Source organism: Podarcis gaigeae (assembly GCF_964106915.1).
Source record: "Podarcis gaigeae genome assembly, chromosome: 7".
NCBI lineage: Eukaryota > Metazoa > Chordata > Lepidosauria > Squamata > Lacertidae > Podarcis > Podarcis gaigeae.
In genome coordinates, this window is record NC_139683.1 from 48,759,981 (window position 1) to 48,777,792 (window position 17,812).

Here is a 17,812-nt window from a genome sequence, read left to right on the forward strand (position 1 = left end):
ACAACAGGACAATGGCCTTTGTATCGTAAGGTTTGTTTGTTTGTTTTAAAGTGTGAGACCAGAATCTTCCATTATTCTCTGAAGCACAGACTCTCTTTTAAAATTAAAGATACCCATAATCCTGTTCTGAAGGCACATTCATTGCCAATCAGCTCTTCCTCTCATAATTGTTTTGTTGTTGATTGTAGACCCTTAACATGGTGACTCCAACTCTGCGCGTGGAGGACTGCAGCATAGCACTTTTACCACGGAATCACGAGAAGAATCGGTGCATGGATGTGCTTCCTCCAGACAGATGCCTACCTTTCCTCATCACGATAGATGGGGAAAGCAGTAACTACATCAATGCTGCACTGATGGATGTAAGCGCCTGTCCTGATCTTAATAGTCTGGAAAATACAGAAAAGCAAATTCAGCAAAAGGGGGCTCAGTTTTTTGCTCCTGAAAAATGACTCCCCTCCAAAAGTCTTTAAACTTTTGGATGTATTTGATATTCTAGATTTGTTTTATCAAATCTATATTTATCAATATTGTTTAAAGTCTGAAAGCTTTATTAAGAGAACTAGAAAATGGGGAGGGGGAATATTGACAAAGGAAATGGCCTAGATGTCTTATCTAGTACTTGAATATTAATTATAATAACACCTAAGAGGGAAAAGAGCTATTCAGAATGTCATAAACAGTACAATCCTGTGCATGTCTACTCAGATGTTTGTCATTAACATACCACAATAGGATTTACTCCCAGGTAATTGTGTAAACAACGCGGCCTAAGTCAACCAAACAGCATAATGAAAAGTTTGCAGCAGTGTTTTAGTTTTCTTTCCTTCTAAATTTCATAGCAATTAACAAAGGAAAATAATAGTTGCCAGTTGGTATAGGTAGAATGCAAGCCATTACGTGTCACTCTGTTCGTTTCTGAATGACTGAACATTTCCTAAACATGATTCTTTCTCCCTCCTCCGCTCCCCCCACTCCAGTTAAATGCAGCCATGGAAGTTTTAATAGCACTAATAGGGTATCAGTACAAGGATACTTAAACATGTTTTACACTCTCTAGAGATTTGTAGAGTATCGCTGACATTTTAGAGCAACAGTAATTAAGGCTGTCACACATGCCAAGAAAGCAGACTTTGGAGAAGAATGAAGACATTTAAAATAACCTTCCATAAAAGCAATCCTTTAAAGAGTAATAAAAGTAGTATGCATTTATATAATGTTCTCTGAGGATTAACCTGATTGTAATAAAGGTGTGCAGAAAGATTGTGTATCGGTAGGGTTGTTTCATTGACACTCATTGATAGTTGCCATCATCACATATCTAATGCAGCCGCATGATTGGTGGGTGGCAATAAAGGCGTCAGAGATGCTATGGGAGTGGCTGGTGGCGTTAGTAGATTTGCTCTAGTTTCTGCAGGTGTTATACTTCTGGCTTTGCAGCTAGTTGAGCATGGGCTTGCAACTATGTTGTTCCTGTATTAGCCCTGACATAATAGTGGCCATCTTAACTGGCCCATAGGATTGCCACATAATATATAGTTAATCTGTTCATTGTTTCTAACATACAGTATGAGCAGACCAGAGGTTCTGGCTAGGTTCCATTCCTCCCACACTACACACCTGCTCTACCCAGCTTTTGCACCTTCTGTTGGTAGTATTTATTTAATGTGCAGATTTCAAGAGTGATAGGTATTGCTGGTTCAATGATAATACTACTATAGCAACAGTGTATATTGAGGCACCATTTGTGTAGGTGGGGTCTCAAAACCAGCCATGTCCCTGTCCAGCGGTGATAAAATTGCTCCATTGAATATTCCAGATCCATTCAACAACTGCTGCCCCTTCCATGAAGTCTAGCAAGTCATCAGATTTCACCAGTAAAGTTCGGCTAAAAAACACGTCTGTACATGTCCCCTGTTTCTCTCTCCCATGCTGTTCTGAAGCTGTTCAACACCGCTGTCATCTATTAATGCCCTTAGACTTGAGTGCCCTTTGTTGCAGCTGATACTTTCTTATTAAAGCTTTAATCCTGACAGTTTTGCTCAGTGGAATTATATTTTCTCTTGTTTTACAGAGCTATAAGCAGCCTTCAGCTTTTATTGTTACCCAGCATCCTTTACCAAACACTGTCAAAGATTTCTGGAGACTGGTTCTAGACTACCACTGCACATCAATAGTTATGCTGAATGATGTAGATCCAGCACAAGTAAGTCACAGAAATGAGCTGAATGAAACATCATCATAACTAGCATCTTCTCACTGTATCATTTGTAAAGATCCTTGCTGTGAAAAACTTGATGCTCAAACCTAGCTCCTCCAGTCCTCATAATTTTAACCGATATTGCATCTTTTTCAAGCCAAGACTCCTTCAGGCAATGTGTTGTAGAAAATTGTTGTTGGAACTGTAGCTCGGACTGTTACTCATTACTCATTCTCATTCTGACCATTAACAAAATGCCAGTTGACTGGTTTTAGTTGCAGTTACTTTTATGCAGCTGTTCCATTTGCAGTACTGGGGAGGAATACTGGAAACAATTCATATGTTTACTGGAGTAATTGTCAATAGACCAGTTATAGATAAGCCCCAAAGTTGTAACTTTTAGTTAACTTATTTTGCATGTTTAATCATGTTTTATTTATTACATTTGTACCCTGCTTTTTAGGGGACGCGGGTGGCACTGTGGGTTACACCACAGAGCCTAGGACTTGCCGATCAGAAGGTCGGCGGTTCAAATCCCCGTGACGGGATGAGCTCCCGTTGCTCGTTCCCTGCTCCTGCCAACCTAGCAGTTTGAAAGCATGTCAAAGTGCAAGTAGAGAAATAGGTATGCTCCGGAAGGAAGGTAAACGGCGTTTCTGTGTGCTGCTCTGGTTCGCCAGAAGCGGCTTAGTCATGCTGGCCACATGACCCGGAAGCTGTACGCCGGCTCCCTCGGCCAATAAAGCGAGATGAGTGCCGCAACCCCAGAGTCAGCCACGACTGGACCTAATGGTCAGGGGTCCCTTTACCTTTACCTTTATCCTGCTTTTTGTCCAAGGAACCTTGTGTGTGTTCTGCATAGAAATCAGTCCATGCTATTTTATCAACAACCCTGTGAAGTAGATTAGAAAGAAAAATAGTGAAATTTGAAGTTTGGCCTGAGTCAGACATTATCCATCGTACTACGCATATGAGCTCAACTTCTATTTCTTGGGGTTTGAAGTGCAACTTACTGCAACTGATATTATCTTTCTGAAGAAAATGAGCATTGATCAGAGTCAAACCTTTTCTTTTTTAATTGGATAAGGCTTTATATGTGTATTTCCATTGGAACATCCCCCCCCCCCCCCCGGAATATAATGCATCAATCTGAGAATAATGCACTATATTTTAGAGGGTCTTCAACGAGGGGTCTTAAAAATATGTTTTGGGGTGTGAGGAATTTAAATCTGTTATTTTTGTGGTTGGACAACTTTTAGCTTGCTAAGTCTACATTTGATTCAAAAGCACATAAACTGCTCTCAGAAAACCAAAGAATTTTAATTTTACTTACTTAAAATAATACTGTAAAAAAGTTTCTCTGCATAAAACATATCCTACTAAGTATACAACAATACCTTGTAATCATAAAACAACATTAGAAAGCAATGACATCAGTTAAGAAATTTAAACAGTTCTTAATCATGTTTCTCATGTGTACCCTACCTGCTGCCTCTGACTTGTTTCACACACCTCTCTCTAGACTGAGTATGACAGGGCCACTGTAGAACTTGTATGGGCTCTTCAATTACCTTGTAAACTTACTACAGTGGAAGTAAACATGTCAAAGGATGTTCAAATACCCCATCAGACTAGTCTATCATCTCAAACAGGGGTGAAACACTGGGGTTGATAGAAGGTGTCAGAAAGATATCCCAGTGTCTCATCATTTTCATCCCTCAAATTAGTAATCTTTTGGACACCAGCTCTCCACTCCTCACTGTCATCTGAGCACAAGAGTGTCTGGATTATCATTTCTCTGAATGCATACCATGCTGAGCTCTGGATGCTTGCAAAACAGCATCCACCGCAGCCTTCCTTTGGTAGCTAAATGGTAGCTGCCCATCTTGGCATTAGACTCAAACAGTGGATGCAAAATGCATAATTCCTGACCACTGTTCCTCTACAATTTCATGCCCATAGTATGTACTTATTAATTAAATGTTTTAACTAAGCAGTGTTTGGAGTGGATTCATCATGAACGGTTTTAATAGTTACAGGAAAGTATTTTTATTAGCATTAGAATAATTTTGTTATCATTTTTATGAAAATCATCACTAATGCAAGTCAGTATTTACAAATTGCAGACACTCCCCTTTCATATTCTTAAACCCCAGCCACACTCACCTATCTCAAGGGAAATATATGAAATGCAAAATCCTTGTATTTGTGCGTGGGTAGGTTGTTTTTCAGAGTGAAAGAGGAAAGGCTCCAGGGACCTAGACTTTTAGCTGCCACTAAAATGCACATTTGAATATCTGCTCCCTGATTTGAATATACAAGAGCACTAAGCTGTTTTAGCTTCCCATTGGTCTTAGCTGCCTTTTAAAACCACTGGGGCATGCTTGCTCTCGGGTACTACATCTGCTCTGGTACTTTCACCAGTGTCAGTTACAAGATTTTAATTAACAGATTCAACTCAGTATTCAAAGGGTAAAAGGGACGTGGAAAGGGAAAGAGCAATCATAACGTTCATTTACACTTTTAATTTTAAATAACTCCTTTATCCCTATACTGCATCAGTCACACAGACTATTCATTAGATTGGTTACCAAAACATTGTAAAAACATTTTGTTCATACACTTAAAGCCAAATCATTCATTTATATTATGTTAGAAAAGTCCTAATATCAACACAGTCCTCATGCTAGCAGGAAAAGTTTCCTTTTGTGCTCACCTCACTATTGTTCCCAAGTCTTGCCCAGGAGAATTCCTGGGTAAGTACATCCCTTGGAAACCCTCCATATTTTTTTCTTTTCCCACTGTGTCAGGTGTGTTTGTTTCTATTAAAAAATCCATAGTTCATAAATTGATTTCTGGGAATATTGGAAGGTGAAGGATTAAACGGCCCTGTAAGACTGTTCAACCTACACAGCGTTATCTAACACGTAAATCAACCAGAATACAGCTCTGTAATGTCTGTGAGCCCCTCTGGCTACTATTTCCCATACTTAAACTTTCTGGGACAAATTTTCAGAGGAGAAACAAGACATTCACAAATATAAAAATCAGCAAAACTTCCAGGCAGCTCTGGTATTATCCAGTAGTGGTGAACTGAAAGCAAAATGTTGCCTCTGGGAATTTAGTAACGGATAGGGTTCGGTTTCCAGCTATGAACTGTTTATCATACCCTGGGGATAGAGACTGGGCTTCTGGTGGTGTGTGCGCCTCAAATAATGCCCAACACGTTGAGGTGTTTGACAGCACCCTTGCATGCTGTCACAGGCTATTGCTAAACTGATGTTTAATGTCAGAAATCTGTCACTCCAAATGCCGAAAAGGTTTAAGAATTTAGCAGCAAGCAATACTAGGGAAAAATTGTATAAAAGAAGATGAGTATAGTTGGACTAAACCAAACCCAATTCAAAATCTGGTTCTGACCTAAGGTTCTACATTGTGCTCAAATATCTCCAGAGACACCAACTCCAATATGACTATCCTAGATAGAATGCTCTCCTCAGAGAAATCCATCTGTGTACTTCCCTGGATGCTTCTCAGAAACAGGTGGAAGTTTTTTGTTCTGCTAGACATTTAGGAATTAGCCTGAGAGCTTATCACAGCTGCTGTTCATTTTTAAATTATTGATTTTATACAGTTATAATTAGATTTATTTTATCGTTTCATTGAAAGGGGTCCAGAAATGCTGTAAATAAATAAACAGAAATAAAAGTCTAGTAAAAGGGTTGTACATCAATTATATACCCACTGATTTCCATGGAACCTATATATATGTAACTCTGTACAAGATAGTACAATGTGAGAATTAGAATTATTCCTGTGTGATTCGGCAAAGGTTTTGTAACATTGTTAATGAACAAAAAATATATTAAGGCTTAAAATGCTGACTTTTTGTTGGAAGCCTGCAAAATAAGTTACGATCCATAGCTCCAATGGGGGTCCAATATGCATATGAAGATCTATACAAGCATAGGTAGTGGCATACTGTTGCATGCTACACCATCTGACAAGCGGTGAGAGTTGTGCACTTACCCAAGGCTCAGTTTTCTTGGAAGAAAGGTCAGCAGAGATCCTAGTGTCTTTTAAGATACATGGTTTTATTTAGGATGGAAGGGCTCACAGCATTGACACCTCTTCATTAGTCAAAGCTTTGGCTCCTCTGTTGCCAGCATCTCCTTACAGCTCACTCAGACTGCAACTCTCTAGCCTCTCTTGCCCTTTTGGATGTTTGAAATGGCACTGCAGTGGCCATCTGGTCTTCATCTTCAAAGAAACTTGCCTGACCCCTTCCCCAAATAATATATGCATTTATATTTATATGCATTTACTGTATTTGAACACTAGACTAGTTTTTACATTTTAGTACACGTTACCTGGCCAGAAAACTGTGTGGCAAGTTTTGGAGAATTGTGATGGAAGGCTGTCCTTTGGTTTGTGTATTATTTCAGAAAGGGCAGATTAGGTATGTTCACCTTCAGATTTGAACTAAATCAAGCTTCTCCCTCATCTCTACTCTTTAGTGCTTGGAAGTGATTTAGCATTTGGAGCATTCCCCGGCACAGAGAGGGACAGGGCACCCGTTCTTCTATGGAGTGCTTTAGGCACATTGGCCCACCTGTTCACATGTGAAAGCCAGTGGATTAAGCTATAGGGTGACATGCCGAAACATATTCTGTAGATAATATGTCTATGTGTTTATTGATCTTTTTGTTCTACAGTTGTGTCCACAATATTGGCCTGAAAATGGAGTTCATCGACATGGTCCTATTCAGGTGGAGTTTGTTTCTGCCGATTTAGAAGAAGACATTATCAGCCGGATATTCCGAATTTATAATGCAGCAAGAGTAAGGACCTTATTCAGTTATTTGTTTCTTGGAAGATGTTCAAAAAATCTAATTCACATGTGGATTTATAACAAATAATTATGGTTCCTAGCTTTATTGAGTTCCTTTGTATTGCGCCTGATGTTAAATTGAAACAAACTTTTTACATGTAAAACTGTATGCTCAGAATGCAATGCTCAGAAAAGGCCTACTTAGCTAAACAATAATCATCTACTACCTCCTACTTAAGAAAATATTGTAGAAGTCTACTCAGCTCTTTTTTCCAGAGTTTTCTTTTAAAATTATTGTGCTTAGTAATGAGAGGAACAAAATTGGCAAGCCTTTTTATTTGGTGATATATGTAGATAAGTTTCCAAAAATTAAGGGGGCATATTAGAACTTGAGGTTTTGAATATTTCCACACCCTAGGGTTGCAAGATACAGCTTAAAAGGCTTGAAACCTCTTTTGGATATTTTTCAAATCCAAAGTGCCAATTGAAACTTTCTTTTATCTCACAGCATTCAGAAATGTAAATCAAGATTATTGAATATGTAGGATTGTCAAGAATGAGAAAACATTTCCTTCCCTTTCTAAAAAATTAGTAGAAAGATTTCATTCACATATAAAATAAAATGTGTCTTTGGAGAGAGATGCTAATGAAGTGATGTTATTCTGAATATGTGGGTCTTTATTTGGCTTATTAACAATCAGTCATCACACAACGAAAGTTCATTCTGAAAATTTGAAAATGATGAGCATATAAAAAGGGCAGCCATAATTGGAGCTATATTGCAAATTTCACTTTGCCTAGCTGGTGATTGCTATAATATTGGCTCTTGCAGCTGTACCATTGTTCCACTCTAGTATATTTGTATATTCAGCAGTTTAGAAAATCATCTTAATATATCTCTGAGATTCAGAGTCATAACTCCCAAATGAGAATTCCTGTAGCAAATAACAAGAAGTAATCTGCTTTAATAATCACTGTTGATGAGAGCATGTAACATATATATTATTTGGATGTAGAATAAATAATGCTGTCTTTTTATTCTTCTACTGGTTGGGTCCCCACAGCCCCAGGACGGCTATCGAATGGTGCAGCAATTTCAGTTCCTAGGATGGCCCATGTATAGAGACACTCCTGTATCCAAACGTTCTTTTCTGAAACTCATACGTCAGGTAGACAAATGGCAGGAAGAATACAATGGAGGTGAAGGCCGTACAGTCGTCCATTGCTTGTAAGTGAATATTGGCCACTAGCTTAGATGGCTTTAAGAGGAAAAAAAGAGAACCATTAGGCTTGGTTTTGGCACAGAAACTGCTTGGGTTATGCTGTATGATGACCTCTGTTGGGAGAGAAACAGAGGAAAAGTTAATTCTCCTTGACTTCTTCAGTGACTTTCAATACCATCGACCATGGTATCCTTCTGGAGTGGCTTGTCCAAGCTCAGAGTGGGTTTCACCACTTTGTGGTGGTTCCAGTCCTACTTGGATGGTCATTTCCAGAGGGTGATGCTTGGAGAATGTTCTTCAGCCCTGTGGAGCCTTCAATGTGGGTTCCTCAGGGTTGATCTGATGTTGAACACCTACATGAAAGGTCTTGGAGTACATTGCCAGCAATATGTTGATGACTCCTCCTTTACATTTGCAGGTGTGGTTGTGGATGTGCTGGACCTTTGTCTTTACCTCTGTAATGGACTAGATAAGAGAGTTCCAGTACTTCTTTTTCTAGAAAAATAGCAATAGTTTTTATGCTTTATATTTTGATGCTTTTATATTGTACACCCTGTGATCTTTGAATGAAGGGCAGTATAGAAATTGAATTATTCTTATAATAACAAGAGTATACATTATTCCAAGGGTGTTCATACCATGATTTGTATAATGATATGATACTGTATTTCAGTCTCTTATTTTGCCTTTATTCATCAAGCTTATCCACCACATCTCAAGATATCCCTCTTGCTCTACTACAGCTTTTTAAAAAAATCTCCTCATCCCTTACTTAATCTACCAAGCACTGACTATTCACTTTCATCTCTGCCCCACTCCCCTTCCTAAGAACTGTAAGGTGTCATTGTTGGGGGGGGGGTTAAAACTGCTTGCTATGGTTCCCCCCAAAATTATCACTTGCCCCCTGATCATGGTGTCTAGTTTTCCCACCTGTTGAATAGAAATTATAATTCCTAATCTTGTGAGGTTTCACTTATTAATGGTTTGAGATCCATATCTGGGAGGTCCTTTTAAAATGCAAATTGATATCATCTCAATTATTTGTGATATTAAATGGCTGTACCACATCTCCTGCACACACGCATATACATCACTTCCAGGCAGCACACAAAGTGGGGGAAACCATCCAACATAATCCTTTTAAATGACTTAATTTTAATTAAAATGCTCAAAGAATGGCACAATACCATCCAGTATTTGGCAGCAGGGAACATTCTTTTCATGCTGCCTGGATGTGACAGATGTGCCATATTGTCACTTCCTTTGAAAATCAACCATTTGTGAGTTCTAGCTTTAAAAAGCTGCAAGCTAACTAGTCTGCACTCTGGTAATTATTAAGGTTTATTATTTTCAATGAACTGGAATCTAAAGATGCTGATTAGAATAGTTGTGGAAATAATAGAGTTTCCAGAAGGAGAGAGATTATCTATGGTTATTTTTAATTTTCAGAAGAAAGTTTTATTAAATGCTATATCTAATCATGCATCTGAACACAGAGGCCTCACATTTTTGTTACTCTCAATCTGTTAAAACATGTCTTAAGAACTAGGATCCAGACCATGAGTTTGTTTCCACTACCCCAAGCATAGATTCCTGGTTAGTATGGGCCATGGGTAGTGGATATTCTAATGGAAAGCCTTAATTGTGGTTCAGGCCAGTAGAGGGAATTTTGGAAGTTAAAGAATTAAGGGTCCAGAAAAGGAAGCATGTAGTTCTGCAGCCCACTTCTGATCCCCCAACCATGGTTGGGAGTATTGAATGTGTGAATTGGCCCCTGAATTGGATCACAATTTAATTCAGTTCCAAAAGTAAAGTTGTTTTCTCTGCAGCCACTCTTCCTGCTTATTTCCACAAGACAAAAATAAGAAGTTTAGGAATCTCTCATACCTTCAGTAGTGTGTAGGTTTGTTTGTGGGTTTTTAGAACATTGAGCAATTAGAAATTGCATCAAAATGAGGATAGTTCAGATAGATGAATCTAGACATAATCTGATACTGATCAATTGTGTTAGTACAAAACATTAGAACATAGGAAACTGCTTTATCCAAGGTCAAAATATTTGTCCATTTAGCCCATTGCTTTTACTCTTGACTGCCAGAGGCTCTCCGGAGGCAATGAGTTAAAACGTAATCAGATAAAGTGGAATTAAAGAGGTTTTATATCTGGACCATTTTATATATTTTCTTGTACTGGAAGAGTTAAGGAATATTTTTTTTAAAAAAAATCCATTTGAATTTATTTTCTATAAATAATTATAAGTTTGTTCTTCAGTTGTTAAAAAAACTGGAGGACATATAACCATTTAGTTACCTTCCAAGACATGTGTGAACTTTGCATGTCCACATGTAGATATGGTATGGCCAGAGATTGCTTCAATAACAAGACTGTCATAAAAATCCCCAACACCCACCTTGTGAAATAGGCTGGTGTTGTTTAGAAGCAATAGTCAAGAAAGTAAGAAACATATCGTTTCAGCGCTACACCAAAAAAGCCCATACCTGAAATCAGGCTATGGGACTTAAATGCAGTAGATGCTCTGTGAACCCTCAAATAGTGTCCTTATCACAGTCCAGGTGGATTGGCACATCAACATATGTCATACTGGGTTTCTGGGGTGGGGGATGACCCGCATGTACTATTAAGGGGAAATAACACAAAGCTACAAAATAATCAAGTCATTGCTTTTCTTGCAGAAATGGAGGTGGCCGCAGTGGGACGTTTTGTGCAATCAGTATTGTTTGTGAAATGCTGCGACATCAGAGGGCTGTTGATGTTTTCCATGCTGTGAAGACCTTGCGGAATAATAAGCCTAACATGGTGGACCTTCTGGTATGAGCTTTTAAACTGCTCTACTAAGTAGGGGGGGGGGGGGAATTCCTATTATCATAAGGCACAGTGACATTTTTGGGATTTAAACTGAGAGCGGTTCATAAAAGCAAGCCTGTTGTTTTCTAAAGGGGATAATGAAATCACTTGGCTTGTAAAAGTATTTTACACTGCTTTCCTCCCAAGGAGACTTGTTCAGTGTATGCTGGGGTTTTTTGTGAAAACTTTCAACTTTCAACAGAACATCCTTATTAATTTCCCTTTCTGGCAGTGCAATCCACATGGAGAACAGCCTTTGTGTGGCAGAAATAATAGTCATGTAAAATGAAATGCCAGATTTTCAAATTATATATTTTATAAATAGCTTAATCTCCTAATATTTATCAAGACTGTGAATTTCAGTTTGACATTCAGAGTATTGCATTTAATTATGGCTCTTCTATCTTGCAGAAGGATTAAAAGAGTTTAGAAACAAAGGGCCAAGAGCAATTATTTCCTTGTAGAGTGTTTTATGGAACTTGTTATATGTAGAATTGCTGAAATGCCAGCTGTTGTTCTATAAAAACTATATAGGACATCGCAAAGCATCAGGGTATTATGGTCTACTTTGCTCATCAGTAGTGTAAGGAAGGATGCATCCTGCTAAAAGGGCATTTGGATGGCTAAACAAGTACTTGGTCATTGTCATTTCAGTGTTTGGTTCATATTTATTTTACCTTTCTTCCAAAGAGCTCAGAGTAACTGGCTCTTTCCTTCCCTCTGTTCTATCACTTTTCTGCAATAGAAATTTCCAAGTGTTCCAAGTGTTCTACTTATTTATTTGCTTATGTGAATAATCTTATTGCCAATTCAGTGATCATTAACCATGTATAAGTCTGCACAGAAATTTGTATTGTTATGTAATTATAACTAATTGAAAAAGAAAACTTGTGTCCTTGATTTAGTCCTTGCTGCAAATGACATTATTTTCATGTTTTGATTTTCCAGGATCAATATAAATTCTGCTATGAAGTGGCTTTGGAGTACTTGAATTCTGGCTGATGGTGCAAATAGTGCTGGGAGGAATCAAAACCTTTCACCACCACAATCAAAGCAAGTTGCTTCATGATATCTGTGTGTATGAGATGAGGACTTCTCAGTGTTATGCTTATATTGCTTTGTACTGGCTCTTTTTAAGAGCCCAAGAGCGTCTTTCCAAAAAAATAAATGCTTGCACTGCCCATTTTCCACAGTATGGCCGTTGCTTGAGACACCTACAAATCCCACAGTAACACAAAAAATGCACTTCAGTGATTGGAAACCACTATCATATAAATCCATCAACTTGATATACCAGTCTAGTCACCTGGTAAATTAAAGAGCACAATTCTATTCTAATGAAGAAATTTGTACTTTTCTGTTGTACTTTTTTGTTGGCAGTGATCCTCTGTTGTTGTCAGAGACTATAGTGTACATTTTTGTTCTGTGGAGAATGCCGTCTAGCATTTTGATAATGTATTTTAGTTACATTTGTATCCTATTTGCTCCTAATAAAACAAAGCATTTGTAGCTTCAACCTAACTAATAGCTACACAAACAAACCACATTAACTTTGCTGAATTGTATTTTCTGTCCAACTTGTATTGTTTCAGAAAGGAAAGACTTGACTGACTTTCCATTAAGAAAATGGAAAAAATACAGGATGATCAGATTAATATATCCAAAGCTTTTCCCCATTTGTTTATATTGTAAATATTTTTTTGATTTCATCAAATTATTTATTCATTAAAAAGAAATCTTTTGTGAAGCACAGTGAGTGACAATCATTTTTATTAAACCCTGAAAATGCTTAATGTATTATACTGTAAACATTTGTTTACCCTGTCTGGCTTCTCAGCTTAATAAATAATTACATATACAATACAATCTCATTTAATAAAATAGACTGCTATGGCATGGAACTGCCTTCAGCTTAACTTAGACAAGGCTTTCAAATGATTACATTACTGTGGCAGAGTTGGACATTCTGATTCCTGAGAGGTCATAGCTCAGCATTTGAACATGTATACATTTCCTGTGTACATAACATTCCAAAAACCAATCCTTACTATCTTCAGTCAAATAATATTTTCCCTGGGTAAGAAACCTGCCAAACTGCAGACAAATAGGTCCAATGACTTTTGCGCTAGTTATCTGTAACTAAGCCACCTGTCAAGGAATGAGGTGGGGATATAAATAAATATATTACGATATTATTATAATCTTCATTTAATTTTGGGGTGGGGGAAGAGAACTAAAAGCGATTAACTTTCTTGGTAAAATCATTCCTTCTAATTACAGGCTTTTCCTATGGCATTTGCTTTCCCTTCCCCTGTCACCCTTCCCTGGTGGTTTCCTTATACGGTAGGCTTAAAGACATTTAGTTTTGCTTTTGTCATACATATCTGGATCACCAAACACCATGAACCGAATCACTTCAAGAGCCACTGCTTTGATTTGTATCACCTTGTACAAACCCCACTTCACCTCTGACAAGCCCAAAATCCAAAATTGATACAAGCCCCCTAGTATGTGATGTTAGGTGTTAAACATGCTCCTGATGGGCTGCCCCCCTGAACAGAAGTTTCCAGACCGTCTTCAAGACCATCCCCAGTGGTTCAGTCAGAAGCCACAAGGGCTTTGGTCCTTGTGGCAATATTATATCTGCCCAGGGGCAGCCAGAGCTGGCAAATCAGCTGGAGTTGCACAAAGGGTGCTGGGAACTGTAGCTGTGGTAAAGGTAAAGAATCTGGGATTCTTTAGGTGAAGCCATCTGCTTCAAATGTATGATGTGTACAAAGCTTGAATCTGTACAGAGTGTTTCTCACCTCACTATATGTCTTTGTGGTCCTAATTAGAGAGAAAGAAAATGACCTCTTTTACCTGGTCCCAATGTGGGCGGCAGTTGCAGCCTGTTGCATCGGGCCCCAAGCCCCTGGAAGCAACACATGACTAGGCAGTTGGTAGTTGGGAAATCCATGGGCAGGCCACGTGGTACGACAGGAGTCCGCGCCAGCTCCCAATTTGAATTCTGGTCAATCACGTAACGCTAAGGGAGAGAAAAGACGTATATTAAAGTGAAAGTGAATCCTTGTTTGTTCTTACAAAATCCTGTAACCATTATTGTTAAAATATATTATCCTGCACTATATCTAATGTTAAAAATCTTTTATGGAGCATAGTGAAATTTTCTACTAAACGCTTTGAGTCATTTTGACATTAGACTCTCATGACTAACTGGGAAGGTAATTGCAGTGTAGCTGTTGGTGATAACTGAGAAGGATAAACCCTCTACCATAATAAGAACCAGCTTTCAAAAATATTTCAGCCAAAACGTTAAGTTTTCAAACACAGAAAAGGTACAGATAAGTACCTTAACTTTTTCCATTAATAACTTTTTCCAAGTTCTATCCCACTTTCTTGACTAATTGCACTCATATTGGCGCAACCCTTGTTCTAATGCACACATTTTCCTGGTTATTAAAAAATTATTTTACAAGGAAGGGCCCCAGACTCAACATCTTGCTTCAGGAAGCTAACAATAGCTTCTTGTAGTTCTTCTCTAACAGAAGAAAATGTACCTGGAAATGGAAATAATCCTAGGTAACATATCTGGATAAAAGCATCCTGAAGCTGAGGCCTCATACAGATAGCAATTTTTCATTAAAGTTCTAACACCGACTTTAAAGAAGAAGTGTTAACATCAGTCAAGAATGGCAACCAACAGGGCAGAGAAGACTGAAAAAGTAACCAAAAAGTTGCTTCACTAGACACTGGTGTGTAACTGGTTTTCTATTTCGCTAGATCTGCTTTTCAAAATGCCAGTCATTGCTATGTTTTCATTCATTGGCTAAAAACACTGAAAGCTGGGAGCAGACTCTCACAAAACAAATACTGTAAGCTGAACAGTACCTGCACATTTGAACTTGTACTTCAGATTTTACAGAAGCAGTCACAGGTTCCAGCTTGGGTGTGGTGGGAATGAGGACAGATTATACACATTTGTGGGTTGAAAATAGGCCACAGCTATATTTGGACATACAACTGGCAAGCATGGTTGGGCATGGCAGTAGGGCAGGGATCTAGTCTGCTCCACTTAAAATGTACATTGCTGGAATATACTGTTCATTATCTGTATGGCTGCTGCTCACACTTTCTTCAAAATATAACACATATTAAACTAGTTATTTTATTACATCTCTTAGCAGTTCTGATTTGTAAAAGTATGGCGGTCAATATATATAGATTCTAACTGGGTGTGAAATACTTCACGATGCAAGGCAGGTAGAAGCTTCCCACCTGAGAAAAAGAAGTGAATCTGATACAGGCCCTTGAAGGCTTAATTATCAGATTTCTGACTCTGTGTCCTTTAGTCCTTGCAGGTTTTGTATCAAATGCCTGCAAGGTACCTGCCAAATTAGACTTTAAAAGAGCTGACCTTTGCTGGCAAAACAGCTTAACTTGTCTTAATTTGTATCAGAAGCACACACTTGAAGCCAGTGCTATTTGTATTGTTCCTCCTGTACTTGGGAACTAAGGAAGAAATGGGGTGCTTCCAGCCAAGAAATGCTATTCCACAAACTGATTTTTCTGATTGAAATTTTCTGTGCGTGCAACAGGCAGGTTAGCTTTCGCATGTTCCATCATGGAAATGGTGGCTATTCTGCACCCATCCCAATGGGTGGAGGAAGTTGGAATTATCCATATTGTGCTTGTTTTGCTCTGTTTGTATCCTTCCACTCCATCACTCCATCCTTTGCCCTCTACTACCTTTTTTCCATATCGGGCATGCACACAGGTATGTTTGTACCTGTGCATGCATAAGAGCTCAAGAGCGAATGCTACCAGTTTGTTACACAATGGGCAAAATGACAAAGTCACATGACCCCACCTTTCTATGAGTTCCATATATAATAATAGGCCAGTCAATACTCGCAGCAGCATTCAACAACCGCTACAGCCTCCAAACCATCTTCAAGGAAAGCTAATGTAGAGCACATTACAGTAATTTAGCCATGAAGTTACAATGGATCACTGTGGCAGGGCTATCCCAATCCAGGAATGGCTATAGCTGGCAAAACAATCCTAGCTGGAGACAGGTACTCTTAACCACTGCAGCCATTTGAGTTTCCCATGACAAACCTGGATCCAAAACTATGTGTGTGCTCCTTCAAGGGGAGTGCAAATCTGTCCAGAACAGGTTCTTTCTCCATTTCCCAAATACATAAACCACCAACCAAGAGCGCCTCTGTCTTTTTAGGATTCATTCTCATTTTGTTAGCCCTCCCCTCATAAAGGCCATTACTGCTTCCAGACACTGGTCTACCATCTGCAGTGCTGCACCTGATTCAGATGGAATGGAGACAGAAATAATAATAATAAATAATAATAATAAAATTTATTTATATCCTGCCCTCCCCAGCCGAAGCCGGGCTCAGGGCGGCTAACAACAATCAAATAATCCAACATTCTAAAAGCATTTCATTCTAAAAATTAATTAAAATCAAATTGATGGCAACCGTTAAGCAAAATTCTGTGCAGATTGCCAGAGGAGGAAGTCAGGCTGCGCCCTGACCAAAGGCATGGTGGAACAGCTCTGTCTTGCAGGCTCTGCGGAAAGATGTCAGGTCCCGCAGGGCCCTAGTCTCTTGTGACAGAGCGTTCCACCAGGTTGGAGCCGCAGCCGAAAAAGCCCTGGCTCTAGTTGAGGCCAGCCTAACCTCTCTGAGGCCTGGGACCTTCAATATGTTTTTATTTGCAGACTGTAAGTTCCTCCGTGGGACATACCAGGAGAGGCGGTCCCATAGGTACGAGGGTCCTAGGCCATATAGGGCTTTAAAGGTTAAAACCAGCACCTTAAACCTGATCCTGTACTCCACCAGGAGCCAGTGCAGCTGGTATAGTACCGGATGAACGTGATCTCGCAGCGAAGACCCCATAAGGAGTCTCGCCGCGGCATTCTGCACCCGCTGGAGTTTCTGGGTCAGTCTCAAGGGCAGCCCCACGTAGAACGAGTTACAATAATCCAGTCTGGAGATGACCGTCGTGTGGATCACAGTGGCTAGGTCAGGGTGAGAGAGGTAAGGAGCCAACTGCTTAGCTTGGCGGAGATGAAAAAATGCCGCCTTTGTTATAGCTGTAATCTGCACCTCCATAGAGAGGGAGATATCAAAGATTACACCCAAACTCTTAACGGACGGTGCTGGCACTAATTGCACCCCCGCAAGAGATGGGAGTTGCCACCTCAATCCCATATCGTCCCATCCCAGCCAGAGGACCTCTGTCTTCGAAGGATTTAACTTCAACCAGCTCCCACGAAACCATCCAGCCACAGCTTCCAGACATCTGGTCAGTGTGTCTGGGGCCAAGTCAGGATGGCCATCCATCAACAGGTAGAGTTGGGTGTCATCGGCATACTGATGGCAACCCAGCCCAAAACTCCGGACAAGCTGGGCGAGGGGGCTCATAAAGATGTTAAAAAGCATCGGGGAGAGTATCGCACCCTGAGGCACTCCACACACCAAGGAGTGGTGCGATGACAATTCCCCCCAAGCGCCACCCTCTGTCCCCGACCAGAGAGAAACAAGCACAGCCATTGAAGGACTATGCCCTGGATCCCCACGTCGGCAAGGCGGTAGTCCAGGAGTTCGTGATCGACCATATCGAAGGCTGCTGACAGGTCTAGAAGAATCAGCAGCCCCGACCCATCTCGAT

At 39.6% G+C, this 17,812-nt stretch overlaps 1 protein-coding gene and 1 long non-coding RNA gene across 29 annotated transcripts in view; one reads left to right on the forward strand and one right to left on the reverse strand.

Annotated features, from left to right (window-relative positions):
• PTPRM (protein tyrosine phosphatase receptor type M) overlaps nt 1-12,866 on the forward strand; it is a 413,795-nt gene extending 400,929 nt beyond the window's left edge. For 14 of the 28 annotated variants that reach the window (XM_083746769.1, XM_083746753.1, XM_083746766.1 and 11 more), the window contains 6 exons: nt 189-362; nt 2,075-2,206; nt 6,916-7,041; nt 8,096-8,259; nt 10,948-11,083; nt 12,068-12,866. In XM_083746769.1, the coding sequence (XP_083602895.1) occupies nt 189-362; nt 2,075-2,206; nt 6,916-7,041; nt 8,096-8,259; nt 10,948-11,083; nt 12,068-12,121 (786 nt within the window). In that variant the 3' untranslated portion in view covers nt 12,122-12,866. Of the gene's footprint in view, nt 1-188; nt 363-2,074; nt 2,207-6,915; nt 7,042-8,080; nt 8,260-10,947; nt 11,084-12,067 lie in introns of all 28 variants that reach the window. The other 14 variants (XM_083746763.1, XM_083746742.1, XM_083746764.1 and 11 more) reach the window with 1 other exon arrangement.
• Nucleotides 18-15,741, reverse strand: LOC310848146. Its single transcript, XR_014566175.1, has 2 exons — nt 13,982-15,741; nt 18-389 (listed from the first exon to the last, which is right to left on the reverse strand). It is a non-coding gene; the product is annotated as an uncharacterized lncRNA (long non-coding RNA).
• Between the last annotated feature and the right edge of the window lie 2,071 nt (nt 15,742-17,812).